General features: G+C 37.1%; 2 protein-coding genes across 2 annotated transcripts in view; one reads left to right on the forward strand and one right to left on the reverse strand.

The window, feature by feature from the left end:
- Positions 1-17,284, forward strand: part of LOC136832278 (4-trimethylaminobutyraldehyde dehydrogenase-like) — an 86,411-nt gene that overhangs the window by 9,108 nt on the left and 60,019 nt on the right. Inside the window, exon 2 of the mRNA XM_067093149.1 lies at positions 1,311-1,350. The gene's annotated coding sequence lies outside the window, so the exon portion shown is untranslated. The remainder of the gene's footprint in view (positions 1-1,310; positions 1,351-17,284) is intronic.
- On the reverse strand, positions 5,798-8,320 carry LOC136832365 (uncharacterized). The gene has a single exon (XM_067093275.1). The coding sequence runs from the start codon at positions 8,318-8,320 to the stop codon at positions 5,798-5,800; it is 2,523 nt and encodes an 840-aa protein (XP_066949376.1).

A 17,284-nucleotide genomic window follows, 5' to 3' on the forward strand; every position in this document is an offset into this window, starting at 1 on the left:
TCTCTCTCTCTCTCTCTCTCTCTCTCTCTCTCTCTCCCGGAGTTCCTCATTGGATAGGTGGGTACCGTTCTCAGCTAGCTCTCTGCTGGCCCGCGTTCGATTCTCGTACCGGCCAATGAAGAATTAGAGGAATTTATTTCTGGTGATAGAAATTCATTTCTCGTTGTAATGTGGTTCGGATTCCACAATAAGCTGTAGGTCCCGTTGCTAGGTAACCAGTTGGTTCTTAGCTACATAAAATAAATCTAATCCTTCGGGCTAGCCCTAGGAGAGCTGTTAATCAGCTCAGTGGTCTGGTTAAACTAAGGTATACTTAATTTAATTTTTCTCTCTCTCGGAATCGCATCTTTTATGGTTCTGGAAAAACTGATGGCTTTTTTGTTCAGATATTCTCTCTCTCTCTCTCTCTCTCTCTCTCTCTCTCTCTCTCTCTCTGGAACACGTCTCGAATCGTTCATACAGTTGAAAAATATTTTCTTTGCTCCTTTGATCAAATACATCAGGAAAAGTCGTATTTATTTACTGTAAAGATTAGCTGACGTTATACAATATGTACGTATCTTTTATGAAACAGTTTCAGGGTCGTGACGTTTGTTTACTCTTTTTTTTTGAGATTTGTGAGCCTGACAGAATTATTTTTAAATCCTGATGCTTGTTCAGTATTACGCCAACATGCAGTATATCATGAATATATATTTTTTATAATGTAGATATCTTATATTTCATTATAAGCAACGGTGTGAATTCATTTTATGTGTAATATATATATATATATATATATATATATATATATATATATGTATATGTATATGTATGTGTACATGTATATATATATTTATATGTGTAATATTTATATATGTGTATATATAGATATATTTGATGTATATATATGTGCATACACACACACACATATATATACAGTATATATGTATATATATATATATATATATATATATATATATATATATATATATATATATATATATATATATATATATATATATATATATATATATATATATATATATATATATAATACATATATATGCATATAGATTTGAGTGTGTAAACTTGTCATGTCATATGAGTTAATGCACAAAGATTGTCATCAAAGTTAGCTAATAAAATATCAATCTCTCTCTCTCTCTCTCTCTCTCTCTCTCTCTCTCTCTCTCTCTCTCTCTCTCTCTCTTCCCTGTTTGCCGCCTCATTCAGCCCGAAAAACCTGCCTTGTTTGCTCACTTATTTTAATAATTTGCAATGCAAGAAGCTCGAGAATTATGTTGAAAATAATTTTTTTTTTTTTCCAGATTTTGAGGGTCCATCCATGACATCCTGCCGCATCTTAAGGTAATGTAATAAGCTGGTGATGTCATCTCCAATATAATTATGTCTTTTAACAAATTTCCTGTTTTGTTTATAGAAAATGAGACAGTTGCTTCGTCCTTTCAGAGTGTTTATAATTATTTTTTTTTTGTATTTCATTCGTTTTTATCGTAGTTTTTTAATTTTTTTTTTCTCATTGTTTATTTTTGTTTTTGTTTTGTTGTTATTCTCTTCACATTGTTTTATATTTTCTTCACATATAGACGATTTAGTCTGTGCAAGCTTGCTTTGTCATAAGAATAATGATAATGATAATAATAGTAATAAGAATATTATTATTATTATTATTATTATTATTATTATTATTATTATTATTATTATTATCGTTCGTATGTCAAAAATTCACTTTAATTTTTATTCGCTAACTTTAGATCACGAGCGTTGGTTGTTTCACGAAAGTTTGTAGTAATTTACGTATCTCTCTCTCTCTCTCTCTCTCTCTCTCTCTCTCTCTCTCTCTCTCTCCCTCTCTCTTTCTAACCCCCGTAACAACCCAACCCTACAAATAAGTCCTTCCCACACCTTACCACTTTCTACCACTCTTTGGGAGTCTTCCCAAAACAATAAAGTGTCGCCTTCCACTCTTCAGTATGAGTTCCCTCGTCTGGCAATAAATACCGCCATATCTCCAGTGGGTGGAACTTTCTCTCTCTTTTTCCCTCTTCTTTGGACTTCCTGGATTCCCGTCGCTTCTCTCGAATTCCAATCACTTTTCCATTGTTTGGACGAAGGTCGTGGGTTGCGCGGGGGGGTGGAGGGTGGGCGGGGGGATTTCGACTCTAATTTTTTGTTGTTGTCATTTGAAAGATCTTATCCCCATTTTTCTACTCCCCTGCCGTTTTTAGGTCAGACAAACTTCTCTTTTTTGGAGAGAGAGAGAGAGAATACGGATACAACTGAAATAGTGTTTATGTATAAGAATGCATTACAGGTTATTTATGAAACTGTCGAAGTGCTTATGCATAAAACCGAAATACAGGTTATGTATAAAACTGAATTACAGGTTAAGCTTACTATAGTGAACTGGGATAGACATCAAAGAGTTAAAAATTCATAAAAAATAAGAAAAAATAACAAAAATAAACAGAGAAATGGACATGAACTAAATCTTTTTGGATAAAAAAAAACTTGAAAATACGGACTGAGAGCACAAAAGTTTTTATACGATGTTATAAAATTCTTTCCAAAGAACAGTGTTTTTTCCAATGACAGTTTTTTCAATAAGTTTTTATGAAAGGTAATGAGTTTTTAATGCACTTTTTGCTAATGGCAGTTTTCTCAGTTAGTTTTTTCCAATGACACTTTTTTCCCAGTGGCAGTTTTTTTCAATGACAGAAGTCGTGGGAAAGCAGTCTCGAGGGAGAAACACTTTAAAAGCTAATGGCATCGTCTTGGTCAAAAACAAAGAAGGCTTTGAAAATCCGGAGGAAATAGGAGCGAAGGAGGGAGGGAGGGAGACAGAGTTGGGTAAAGCGTCCTTAAGCTTTCTTTTTTACTCGCTTTTTTTTTTCTTTTTTTTTTAGGTCAGAATGTTATTTCTGTTTGTGGAAGGCTTTCCTAAAGAACAACACAATCTTTGCGGATATTTTTGCCTTCCGACATTAGCTAACATTTTCACCTAAATGGCCACGAATATGTATTTAACAAATTCATTTTTTATTGAAAATAAATAAACCCTATCTTCGCCCATGGATGTGTTATTTGGGTTATAAGTTGGCAATCATTGTTTTCGCTTCCCCCCCAAGTAATTCTAAATAGCTACGGAGATCTTTGGATGAATATTTGTAACACATACATTTAATTGTTAAAAATCGTATCTTCGCGCATAGATTTGTTATTGGGGCTATAAGTTGGCAAGTATATATGGCGGTTTTGTGAATATCCACTTAATCATCTCAAAGTAGAAAAAATGTTTAGAGGGATTAGGCTCATGTATCGAGGATAAAGTGTTTCAAGGAATTTAGGCAAGATAAAAAAAAACATTATTGAGGATATCCCCTGTAAAGTTGCCACATTATACAAGAAAAGGGAAAATATAAAACTTTCAATTTCCGGAGCAACATTTGTAAATGTTGATTTGAGATTTTTTTCGAATAAAGAAGAGACGAGTAACTGAAAAAAGAATATATTAAATATAATTTAGATTTTAGAAGTCATTATGAGTGCTTACAATATTGATTTTTTCATCAAATTTTTAGTACAAAATTAGTTGATGAAAATTGTTCAAAAATATTTATCAGTAATCAAGGAGCAAGTTACAAAGGTTTGAAAAATTAGTCTTAAGAAGTATGATTTGTTTCCAAGAGAGGTGAAGGAAGTGAAGAGCAGAAAAAGAGAGAGAAATTAACGAAAATAAAGGAAAACTGGAAATCCTCGTAAAAAAGCAGAATTAGTAGATAGTGGGTATCTAGTAACTATACAATGAATCTAGAGAATATATATGTCTACTATATACTCTCTAGATTCATCGTATAGTTACTAGATACCCACTATCTACTAATTCTGCTTTTTTACGAGGATTTCCAGTTTTCCTTTATTTTTGTTAATTTCTCTCTTTTTCTCCTCTCTACTTCCTTCACTTCTCTTGGAAGCAAATCATACTTCTTAAGATTAACTTTTCAAAACCTTATAACTTGCTCCTTCATTACTGATAAATATCTCTGAGCAATTTTCATCAACTGGTTTTTGTACTAAAAATGCTGATGGAGAAAATCAACATTGTAGGCACTTTCATAATGACTCGCTATGAATCTAAATTATATTTAATATATTCTTTTTTTTCGGATTGCTTCGTCTCTCTTTAACATTCGGAAAAAAACCTCAAATCTACATTTACAAATGTTGGAATAATCTAGATACTAGATCTAGATATCCGACCTTGGCCCTTATGAAAAAAAACTCTTGTACAAGAGAATCTTCATAAGAAGGCACTGCATACTAGAAGAAGCTAAGCTTCTTCCCTCTGCACAGTCGGTCCCCTAGACTATTCCGCCAGAATTACTAGATGGGGGGATCTAGCAGTCCTGTTGGAATAATCTAGATACTAGATCTAGATATCCGACCTTGGCCCTTATGAAATAACTCTTGTACAAGAGAATCTTCATAAGAAGGCACTGCATACTAGAAGAAGCTGAACTTCTTCCCTCTGCACAGTTGCATTCTTCCCTCTGCACAGTCCTGGTCTAGATACTAGACTAGATATCCACCAGAATTAACTAGATGGGGGATCTAGCAATCCTGTTGGTCAATAATCCACCAGAGCTAGATGGGGGATCTAGATCTCCTGTTGGAGATATCCGACCTTGGCCCTTATGAAAAAACTCTTGTACAAGAGAATCTTCATAAGAAGGCACTGCATACCAGAAGAAGCTGAACTTTTCCCTCTGCACAGTCGGTCACTAGACCATTCCACCAGAGCTACTAGATGGGGGGATCTAGCAGTCCTGTTGGAATAATCTAGATACTAGATCTAGATATCCGACCTTGGCCCTTATGAAAAAAACTCTTGTACAAGAGAATCTTCATAAGAAGGTTCTGCATACTAGAAGAAACTGAACTTCTTCCTCTGCACAGTCGAGAATCTTCATAACATTTCCAGACTATTCCACCAGAACTACTAGATGGGGGATCTAGATATCAGTCCTGTTGGAATAATCTAGATACTCCTGTTGGGAGATACTAGATATCCGACCTTGGCCCTTATGAAAAAACTCTTGTACAAGAGAATCTTCATAAGAAGGTCTGCATACCAGAAGAAACTGGGTTTCTTCCCTCTGCACAGTCGGTCACCTAGACCATTCCACCAGAACTACTAGATGGGGGGATCTAGCAGTCCTGTTGGAATAATCTAGATACTAGATCTAGATATCCGACCTTGGCCCTTATGAAAAAACTCTTGTACAAGAGAATCTTCATAAGAAGGCACTGCATACTAGAAGAAGCTGAACTTCTTCCCTCTGCACAGTCGGTCACCTAGACCATTCCACCAGAGCTACTAGATGGGGGGATCTAGCAGTCCTGTTGGAATAATCTAGATACTAGATCTAGATATCCGACCTTGGCCCTTATGAAGAAAAATCTTGCACAAGAGAATCTTCATAAGAAGGCACTGCATACTAGAAGAAGCTGAACTTCTTCCCTCTGCACAGTCGGTCACCTAGACTATTCCGCCAGAATTACTAGATGGGGGGATCTAGCAGTCCTGTTGGAATAATCTAGGTACTAGATCTAGATATCCGACTGTGTGAGCAGCTAAGGAGGAACTTGTGAAAGAGGAATCCTGCAGAAATATTAGGCCACTTACTGCAGGCGATTGCATGCCTTTTCTTCTTGGTCCTCTTTTCCTTCCTCTTAGTTAACTTGGCCTATACTGAGAGTCATAAAGCCATTTTTCGCCAAATGACTGTTTTCCTCAGTATTCTCCGAATGTAAACGTCATTTTTCTCCAGAATTCTTCTTTCTCCGAAGCAATTCGTTTTAACCTTTGATCTATCAAGTCATTTGCCTTTACGAGTTGGTGTTTGTCTTCGGCAATTTGTCTTATTCTCTTCTTTAAGTCGTCGTTTTCCTCCTCAGGTCTGATTTCTTCTCCCGAGGCAGAATTTTGTTCCTCGTCCGAAAGTTTAGCCAAAGGACACTTTTCTGTTTGACCATCATCTTCCGAGTGAATAACGGATGCTTCCATCTTCTTTTTTATGCTGTTACTCTCCTCGGAAGTTGGTGGAACGATCAGATCTGCGGCATTTGTGTGAAAGGGCTCCTCACGAGTATCTGGGCTTGTAAATTCACTATCTCCGCTCTCCTCCGATGGCGTGCTTTGCTCCAGATGCATTTCCTTCTCAGCCTCTCGATGGTCATCGGAATCATGCATTATGTGCACTGTCGTCCCATCAAATCCAACATGGCCATGTGTGTCAGCGCTTGCGTCTTGTTCGTCTTCAGTGTCTTGCACACCATGGGCGTTGCAATCATCACTGGTGTTTACATTTTCAATCACAATTCTGGCATCCATGGTCCTCTTCTTTCTGGGGGCAACTTTGAAGTCTCTTCCATAACCAACAAATTCACTTTCCTCTGAGTTATCCAAGTCCATTTCATCTTCGTTTCCGGTATTGTGACTCTCCTTGAAGTTGTCGGAAACTGACTTTTCCTCGCCGGAATTTTTCAAGTCCTCGGATGAGTTTTCATTTGCGTCATCAAAGCGCAGTGGCCTATATTTAACGCGTCGACGTTTTCCTGCTTTTGTCCCTTTTTTTAGTGCAGTTTCCGATTGCTTGTTGATTTCCTTCGAGTCGCGACAGCTGGATTCAACAGGCTTCTCATCCGGCTGGTCTATTTCAGCTGCTGGTCCAAACGTAAGGTTCCCACCTGATCTTCTTTTTACATCTGTTCCGACAGCTTGTGCCCGTTGCTTATTTATTTCATCCAGGCCACGACGCCTCGGTTCAACAGGCTTGCCATCCAACTGGTGTTTGTCGTCATTCTTGACGCCGGTGTTAATCGAATTTCCTGGGACAAATTCTAAGCCGCCATCAGAATCTGCATTGTCCAAGTTGTCCAAGCCTTGTTCATCTGGAACCTCACTACTGTCACTGTGGTCGAAAGTAGGTGGAGCTGCCTGATTTACAAAATTGGTTTCCTCTTGAAGTTGTGATTCTGTCGGGCTCACGAATGCAACGTCCTTACTCTCATTCGTTGGATGTACAGAATTACTGTCGCAGATATTTTTGAGGACTGTATCCCTATGGCCTGCATCCAGTACGCGCGATAGAATTGGTTCCAGTTTTGATATTTTTTGTTCAAATTCTATTCTTTTCAGAGCAAATTTCACCCATGGTCCATTACGGGCTTGTTTGTGCGCGGCTGTATCATGCAATGTGTGCACTGTTGTCTTACCAAATGCAACACGGCGACGGCCGCATGAGCGAGGTTTTATGTCGTTTTGCACTTCACTTTCCCATCGCTCGTTGATGTCATCAAGGCCTTCGGAGCTGTCGCAGTCATCCATCGATTCAACCAGCCTATAAATGATATCTTTTAAACCACTTGGGATTACGTTCTCTGGTCTCAGGGGTTCAGAGTCCTCTGCGCAGTGTATATTTTCGCTCTCTAACACGGCCTCTGAATCTGTAGTGCATGCAGTATCTGGGATTTCATTCTGGTCGAAACTGTCCAGCCCTGAAACTTCTAAAATAATATCCTTTTCGCTGCACTCATCGGACCGTTCTTTACTCTGGCTGCTGTTATTGTCCATATCTTCAGAGCCTGATGTTCTCCCAGGTTCGGCGAAGTCCTCAAAAACGATGTTTTCTTCTTTGTTCAATGCTCCTGAATCTAGCGGAAGAACAGTGTCTCTTCTGCAGTCATTGAACTCTTCTTTAGGTTCATTCACTGTTTTTTCTTCTTTTCTTTCAGGTTCAGTGAAATCACTTTCTTGAAAGTCTGTCACCAGGAACTCTTCGAAAAGAATGCTGGCGTTCTTTTGTAAAACCACTAACTCCTCAAAAAAACTGCTGGTGTTCTTTTGTAAATCCACTAAACCTGCTGCAGTAACACTTTCCTCGATGGTATGGTTTAACTGCTCGTTTGGCAAAGTTATGTTTTCGTTGATATCTGGCGAAGTAACACTTTCCTCGCTGCAACGGTTTAAGTCCTCGGTAGGTGTAGTTGCGGTTTCGTCGATATCTTGGGGGGAGTCCATTACAATTTCAGGTTCGGGAATTAAGTGATTTTCATGAACTTTGGCTGCGTCTTCCTTCTCATTTTCTGAGCTGCTCGAGTCCACAGATGTACTTTGGCCTTCATCTAAAATCCTCGTATCCGGGAAATCATCTGGATAGCCATCGCTTTCGTGTGAGATTTCTTTCGTTCTTGATTTAATCAACAATTTCGTCCCAAGGGCAAGACCTGTTGCTGCTAAAATAGTCGCTGTCATGAGACCTGCATTCCTTTCCCAGGACCGAATATCGTTCAGTAAATCTAGATCTTCAGCTTTCTCAGGAACGGGAGCAATAAAATGCCAAATAATTGGAATTCTTCTAAAGAAATTTCTTATCCGGTGATCCTGAAGGTGTTTGTTGAGTAGAATACCATGGAGGTACTCATTACACCTCGACAATAGGTTATTATGAAGTATAAAAACCCTGCAAAAGAACAGGGGCACAAAAACAATGTTGAACAATAAATCCAAAATGCTAGTCATTTTTGAGTTTACCTTTTCTTAGCAGGAAGATATGGTCATGTTTTCAAAACAGACGGTAGCTTTTTTCATGACTTCAGGATTCCGTGGAGTCGAGGCCTTGAGGACGTGTGTGCTTGAAGTACATTGAACTTGAAGATTCTGTGGAATCGACGGCCCAGGATAACATGGTGTGGTTGAAGACACTGAAGATTCATTGGAGCCATTTTGTGGCAAGGTGTGGCTGAAGACATTGAAGGTTCTGTGAATCCCTAGATGACATGGTGTGTTTGAAGGCACTGAAGATTCCGTGAAGAAGAGGTGTTGAGAAGAGTAGTAGTCTTCGGAAAACTGAATCATACTACATTAGAATATGCAATGATTTGGAGAACAGTCCCGAAGAGGTTGTGTTCTGCATTCAGAGAGCCCTGACTTCGATTCCATTGGCACATCAGACCAATCGCGTAAGCTGCTATCCATCGAGCTTCATTTACAAGGTCTCGCTTCACCTGATCTGGGGAAAATTTGAGAAAAATACATTGCCATTTTACTGAAGAAATATTCTTAATTCATTAATAAGAAATTGTGGCCTATTTATTTCGAGTTCTTTTATGCCTTTAGTGAATGTTTGGTGTGCAAGTGTTTAGTGAGTGTTTAGGGTTTAGTGAATGTTAGCATTCAGTGAATGTTTAGTGTGTAAGTATTCAGCGAATGTTTAGTGTGTAAATATTGAGTGAATGTTTAATGAGTGTTTAGGGTTTAGTGAATGTTTAGTGTGTAAGTGTTTAGTGAATGTTTAGGATTTAGTGAATGTTAGTGTTTAGTGAATGTTTAATGCCTAAAAAGTAAGTAAGTATACCTTAGTTTTACCAGACCACTGAGCTGATTAACAGCTCTCCTAGGGCTGGCCCGAAGGATTAGACTTATTTTACGTGGCTAAGAACCAATTGGTTACTTAGCAACGGGACCTACAGCTTATTGTGGAATCCGAACTACATTATAGCGAGAAATGAATTTCTATCACCAGAAATACATTCCTCTAACTCTTCATCAGCCGGCCGCGGGAATTGAACTCCGGTCCATCGAGCGACAGTCTGAAGCTCAACCGGTTCGGCTAACAAAGGGCTAAGTATTCAGTGAATGTTTAGTGAGTGTTTAGGGTTTCGTGAATGTTTAGTGAGTGTTTAGGGTTTCGTGAATGTTTTGTGAATGTTAGCATTTAGTGAATGTTTAGTGTGTAAGTGTTTAGTGAGCGACTGGTGAATGTTCAGTGACTAGTGTTTAATGAGTGTTTAGGGGTTTAATGAGCATTTAGGGTTTAGTGAGTATTTAAGTTTAATGAGCGTTTAGGGTTTATTGAGTGTTTAGTGTATAGTGAATGCTTCGTGAATGTCTAGCGAGTATTTAGTGTATAGTGAGTACTTAGCGAATGTTTAGTGTATAGTGAGTGCTTAGGGAATGTTTAGTGAGTGTTCAGTATTTAGTGTATAATGAGTGCTTAGTGAATGTTTAGTGTATAGTGAGTGCTTAGTGTTTAATGAATGTTTAGGATTAAGTGAGTCTAGCGAATGTTTACTGAGTGTTTAGGGTACAGTGAGTATTTAGTGAGTGGTTTGTGTTTGATGAGTGTTTAGTTAGCGTTTAGTTTATAATAAGTGCCTAGTGAGTGTTGAGTATTCAGTGAGTGTTTAGTGTTTAATGAGCGTGTGTATAGTAGGTGTGTGTGTTTATTAAATGTGTGTTTAATGAGTGTAACTATATAGCAAGTGTAAGTGTTTAGTGATTATACATTACTGTTTAGTGAGTGTTTAGTGACTATGCAAAGAAAGTTGTGTAATGTACAGGAACCATTTATGCTAGACACTGCTGAGATCCAAGAGCAGATGTTTAGGCCGTGACCAAAATGGTTGGAGTGCTTAGGCCAACCTGTTTTTGCAAGGTAGTTTTTCTCTCTGAAATTGGGTCAAATAATAATAATAATAATAATAGGAAGGAAGGAGACCTTCTTTGAGGCAAGTTTTGTTGAATAAAATGGCTGCATTTTGTGAATTGACTTTATTCTGAGTTTTCTCAGTTCTTCTAATAATTCGCTTTTCCTGCACGTCAGTATTATTGGTTAATAACTGGCCAATGTTCATGGATAAAGCAGATGTCTTATCCATCGAAGTATGAACATTGGCCAATTATTGACTAATATTGATGTGCAGGAAAAGCGAATTATTAGAAGAATTGAGAAAACTCAGTATAAATCCAATTCGCAAAATGCATCCATTTTATCCAACAACAACAAACAACAACAACAATAATAATAATAATAATAATAATAAATAAAAATAATGATAGTAAAAATAATCATAGTAATAAAGTATAGCACTATGAGCTGACTGAGACCTTTCAATATGGCCGCCTGAGGTCGCACTCTCGGCTGGGGGATCGCCACCCCATGTCATTGACGCTCTGTGCTCAATACCTCTCATTCTACCCTCACTTAGTTCTGTTATTTCATCTTTATGATCAAATACCAAATACAACTCTGGAATCGAACATAGAATGCACAAACGCAAGTGTCATAATGGCAGCTCATCAGAGTAAGCTACCGTATGCAGTTTTCATTCCCTGGACGAGTTTAAGTTCAATAATAAAGAGGGATTCCCGGAACGTTGGTTTAAATAAAAAGAAGACATGATTTGTGGTCTCCTTGCTGTCCTCTTTATTATTAAACTTAAACTTGTCCAGGGAATGAAAACTGAGTAGCTTACTCTGTGATCGTTTTATTTTTTTTATTCATTTTCCCTTCGTAACGAGTTAAATCAATTTTATCCTTCAGATTCACCTATGATTTAGCAACGCCCAACATTCAAGAAACCCCAAAATGAAAATCTTTTCCTAAGACTGAAGTTGATTTTATAGTGCTAAAAGCAATATAAACCAGCAACATATAGGAAGGGTCATTTTCCATTATCCCTTTTGTCATGTTGATAGAAATGTATCCATCGTTGTAAATTATAGTTAAGGCTCCGTGTATTGAGTTAACAAGCGGAAAACGATCATTTAATATTTATGATATATTTAATTTCATAGCACAATAGCCGCTAAGGTACAGTTTTGATTTACTTTTAGCTGAAAATTGCTTTGAAGTCTTTATTTAACTTTCGTTGTAACGACTGTTGTACACGTAACTGGATATCTTATAAATATTAGCTCCCTTAGCACTTTTTAAATTTGTAAAAATCACTTTTATTGTAGCCCTGATCATGGGAAGGGACTCCCGAAACGTTGGTTTAAATGAAAAGATATGATTTCCGGTCTTCTTGCTGCCCTTTCTATTATTAAGTGAAAATATTTAAAGCCATGGGTCACGTTGACTTGAAGCCAGAACACAATCTATCAATCAAGGGAGACTTTTGTGAAACTGTCGTCGTTAGGGTACCGTCAAGACACCCCTACCCTACCCCCAACAACAGGTATCCCTTACCCCTCCTCCGAAATCTGTCACCCCCACGTCTTGCAAACATTTAGGTAACGAACGCTTAAGGTTTTCCTGTGATATGTTGTTCCGGAGGTTTTCGCTCGCAACTCAGAACAGAAATTCCCTCTCGTTCATTTCTTTTGTTTCCAGGGGATCACTTTCATTGCATTTTGCTGTGTCTGTCCTCTCCGAGCTCTCTGTCCATTTTTTGTTTCGCTTTTTGTAGCCACTAAATTAGTAAATGCATACATTTTTAAGTGTTTTTTCTTTTCTTCAGTAGGATGTTAAAGAAATGTTAAACAAGACATGATCTGTTAGCCAATGTTTTACACACGATCAAAAAAATTTATAGCATATATATTCTTTAAATAAAATTTATTGGTTACAAATGTGCATCCAAAGATATACTTAGCTATTTTGGGGTAATTGGGGCCGGGGGGAGAGTTGGAAATGTTTGCGAACGTATAACCCCCATAACAAATCTATGCGCGACGATACGATTTCTTCAAAATAAAATGTATTTGTTACAAATATTCATTCGAAGATGTCCGTAGCTATTTAGGAGAAATTATTGGGGAGGGGAGCGAAAAAAATGTTTGCCATCTTATAACCCCAATAACAAATCCGTGCGCGAAGATAGGATTTATTTTTTTAAATAAAAAATGTATTAAATAAATATTCGTGGCCATTTAGGTGGAAATGTTAGCTAATGTCGGACGGCAAAAATATCCGCAAAGATTGTTTTGTTTTTTAGGAAAGCCTTTCCACAAATAGAAATAACAATTTTGACCTAAAAAAAAAAAAAAAAAGCTTAAGGACGCTTTTCCCAACTCTGTCCCCCTCCCTCCCTCCTCCCCTCCTATTTCCCTCTGGATTTTCAAAGCCTTCTTTGTTTTTGTCCAAGACGATGCCATTAGCTTTTAAAGTGTTCCCTTCTCCCCTCGAGACTGCTTTCCCACGACTTCTGTCATTGAAAAAACTGCCATTGGGAAAAAAGTGTCATTGGAAAAAACTGTAACTGAAAAAACTGCCATTAGAAAAAAAGCATTAAAACTCATTAAAACTGTCATAAAAACTGTCATTGGAAAAACAAATATTGTTCTTGCTTCTTTGGAAAGAAGTTTAGAACATCATAAAAAACTTTTGTGCTCCCGTCAACATTTTCAAGTTTTTTTATCCACAAAGATTTAGTTCATGTTCACTTCTCTGTTTATTTTTGCTGTTTTTTCTTATTTCTCATGAATTTTTAACTCTATTTGATGTCTATCGCAGTTCACTATAGTAAAGTATGCATAATCTGTAATTCAGTTTTATACATGAGCTGTATTGCATAAGCTCTTTGTCAGTTTCATAAATAACCTGTAATGCATTCTTATACATAAACACTATTTCAGTTGTATTCGTATACTCTCTCTCTCTCTCTCTCTCTCTCTCTCTCTCTCTCTCTCTCCAAAAAAGAGAAGTTTGTCTGCCTAAAAACGGCAGGGTCGTAGGAAAAGGGGGATAAGATCTTCAAATGACGAGACAAAAAAAAAAAAAAATTAGAGTCGAAATCCCCACCCCTGCCCACCCTCACCCCACGACCTTCGTCCAAACAATGGAAAAGTGATTGGAATGCGAGAGAAGCGACGGGAATCCAGGAAGTCCAAAGAAGAGGCAAAAGAAAAAAAAGAGAAAGAGAAAGTTCCACCCACTGGAGATATGGCGGTATTTATTGCCAGACGAGGGGACTCATATCGAAGAGTGGAAGGTGACACTTTATTGTTTTGGGAAGACTCCCAAAGAGTGGTATAAAGTGCTTTGGTTTGGGAGGGACTTGTTTGGAGGGTTGAAAAGTTACTGTGAACTGCAGAATGGAAGTGATGTAATTCAGGGTTGTAGAATGGAGGAAAGGAACTTATTTGGAGGGTTGTAAAGTTATTGCACACTGAGGAATGGAACTGATGTCATTCAGGGTTGCAGAGTGGAGTAAAGGAACTTAATTGGAGGGTTGTAAAGTTGTTATGAACTGCAGAATGGAAGTGATGTCACTCAGAGTTGTAGAGTTAAGGAAAGCAACTTAATTAGAGGATTATAAAGTAGATGTTTAGTTGTTCAAAGATGAAGATTTGTAATGTGGTCACTCAAAAGATGGTTGAAATGGAAGGAAGTTATTTGCAAGTTGCAGAATGAAAAAGCTGTAAAATGAAAGCAATGATGTCACCAAAAGAATTGTACAACGGAGAGGTCTTATTTGCAAAGTTGTAGACCGGAATAAAAGGAGTTCTTTCGAGGAAATCGAAATTGTTTGTACTCACTTAGAGAGTTTTAGCCTGAGAAAAGTGGAGTATTTTCAGATGGTTGCAAAAATGTGAGGATTGAAGTTACCCACAGATGTAGAGTGAAAAAAGCGAAGCCTTTCCGGAGAGCGGTAGGTTGAGAGAGAGAGAGAGAGAGAGAGAGAGAGAGAGAGAGAGAGAGAGCAGGAATGCCTGAGGGAAGTTATATATTTACAGAATCGTAAAATGGAGGGAGTGGAACTTCTCACATCTACAGAATGGGAGGAGTGAAGTTATTCAGAAGTTATGAAGTTACACGAGTGTCTTGAAGTGTTTTAGGGCAATAAAGAGAGAAGACGTTGCGAGTTCTAGAAGGGAAAAGTTTAGTTATACATAAAGTACAGAATGGACGTAAAGAAGTCATGTAGAGAGTTATAAAGCTTGAAAGTAAAGTTACGCTTCAGAAAGTCGACGTGATGGTGAGAAGACATGGCAGAATTTCACAAGTTGTCAATAGGAAGAAATGAACTCTTTCACAGATTCGCCAAAAGAATGGAACCTGAAATGCCTTATAAAGTTCATCCGTGATCGAATAATACATAACAGATTGAGAAAATTAAGCGTTGTTGCAGGAATTCAGATCCAGTGACCTTTCTGTTCACACTGACTTCGAAAAACTGGGTAGAAAATCTGAGATGAATGGGGGCAAAATCTTCCGTGAATCCGCAACAAACGGAGAAAATGATTAGGTGTTACTGAAGATACAAATAAGGAGAAATATGTTTGCCATGAAAGCAGAGGACAGGAACTGCACGAAAGCGATTACCAGATCGGGCGATTTATGCAAATAGTTTATTATCTTTCATTCACCGAAGTCGGTTGTCATAGCAACGAAAGGTTTGGAGAGAATTTTGTAACGCTAAGCAAACTGAGACTTTGCAGTCTCTCCCTCGCACATACATATTACACACACACACACACATACATACATACGTTCATACATATAGTAAATACACATATGTACATAAGGGATGAATACTATGTTGATAGACGTACTGTTTTCTGTGGCAGCAATATATATATATATATATATATATATATATATATATATATATATATATATATATATATATATATATATATGTATGTGTGTGTGTGTGTAAAATGTGTGTGTGTTTGCTCTCTCTCTCTCTCTCTCTCTCTCTCTCTCTCTCTCTCTCTCTCAAACTACCGGAAATAGTTCCCAATCCCCAAACCTCAGGGTGACAATTTTTAACGGCTTTTATTCCGCCGTTTTTTTTTTGTGTGTGTTTTTATTTATTTATACTCCGTATATTTATTTATGGCTAAGTAGGACTTCCTACAATGAAGCTACCAACTTCAATAAGTAAAATAAATAATATGTGAATATCTCTCTTGCACCCTAATCCAGGTATCAACGCTGGATACGAGATGCGGATCAAGTCAACATGCAAAAAAAAAAAAGCGTTACTCAAACTCTCACCAAAAAAAACCCAAACCTTACCGGTTTGGTATAAGAGGCAATGGGAAAAACGAGACCCGAAAGCCAAAGGAGCAACAGCATGTATTTACGCACGGATTCGTGACCGAGATTTGGGCGAGCCAGGAGCAATTTGGCCTCTTTCGCTGGGTGAATACATAACTCTTCATAAGTCCCTCCACATCATGGAGATATAAAACGCTCATAAACAGAACTTTTGTCTGATGGCGTCACGATGAGAAAAAAAAAAATAACCTCTGGTGCTTCCGTCATCAAATCTCTCTTTCTCGTGAAATACACAATGGAAAAACTTTCCCCTTTGAAACTCAAATTAGCGGATAAACACAATGGGCTGCAACATTTATTATACTGAATAATATTCGTGGAAAAACGGAGCGACGCTTTGCGTGAACAAAGATTGATATTCGTACTTTTCCAGTTTACAATTTTTAGTTCTCATTTCAGAATAACAAACAATGTCTGTATTTTTTTTCTTTTTTTTTTTTTGAGCCTTTGGACCCAAGTTAGTCGTATAACTAATCTCGCGGACAATACGATTTTTAACCTAATAGTTCTTAGACGCAAATATATTTTGAATAATTTGCATATAATTAGCATGATAGTTATTATTACTGATATGTAACTGGCTTTTGTTAAGTGATAAACGTAGGTTCTGTTTTGATTGTATTCTGATGAGATGCCGCTGGGACACTTATATGTTTGCTTTCTGTGTTCGATTCTAGAGTTGTATTTGGTATGTGATCATAAGGATGAAATAACATAATTAAGTGAGAGTAAAATGAGAGGTATTGAGCACAGAGCGTCAATGACATGGAGGAGTGGCGATCTCCCAGCCGAGAGTGTGACCTCGGGCGGCCATATTGAAAGGTCTCAGTCCAGCTCAGTAGTACTATACTTTATTATTATTATTTTTACTATCGTTATTTTTATTTTTTTACAATTATCTCATTAATATTATTATTTTTACTATTGTTATTATTATTATTATTATTATTATTATTATTATTATTATTATTATTATTATTGACCCAATTTCACAGAGAAAAATTACCTTACAAAAACAGGTTGGCCTACGCACTCCAACCATTGTGGTCAAGGCCTAAAAATCTGCTCTTGGATCTAAGCAATGTCTAGCATAAATGGTTCCTGCAAATTACAGAACTTTCTTTGCATACAGTCACTAAACACTAACAAACAGTCACTAAACACTAACAACTATACAACTATACAAACACTCACACTAATAAACATATGTATATATATATATATATATATATATATATATATATATATATATATATATATATATATATATATATATATATATATATACACACATATATTTATTACATATATTTACACTGATATATATATATTTACACTGACACCATTGTGGGTTTCTCCATCAACCGAGTGACTCGTGTGACTATGAGATTTTTGTAAATAACAGTAATGATAACGATAAAGATTTT

This window comes from Macrobrachium rosenbergii, chromosome 49 (genome assembly GCF_040412425.1).
Source record: "Macrobrachium rosenbergii isolate ZJJX-2024 chromosome 49, ASM4041242v1, whole genome shotgun sequence".
NCBI classification, from domain to species: Eukaryota; Metazoa; Arthropoda; class Malacostraca; order Decapoda; family Palaemonidae; genus Macrobrachium; species Macrobrachium rosenbergii.

Excerpts from the sequence above, each read along its gene's own strand:
- LOC136832365 (XM_067093275.1), bottom strand. The coding sequence starts at position 8,320 with ATGACAGCGACTATTTTAGCAGCAACAGGTCTTGCCCTTGGGACGAAA.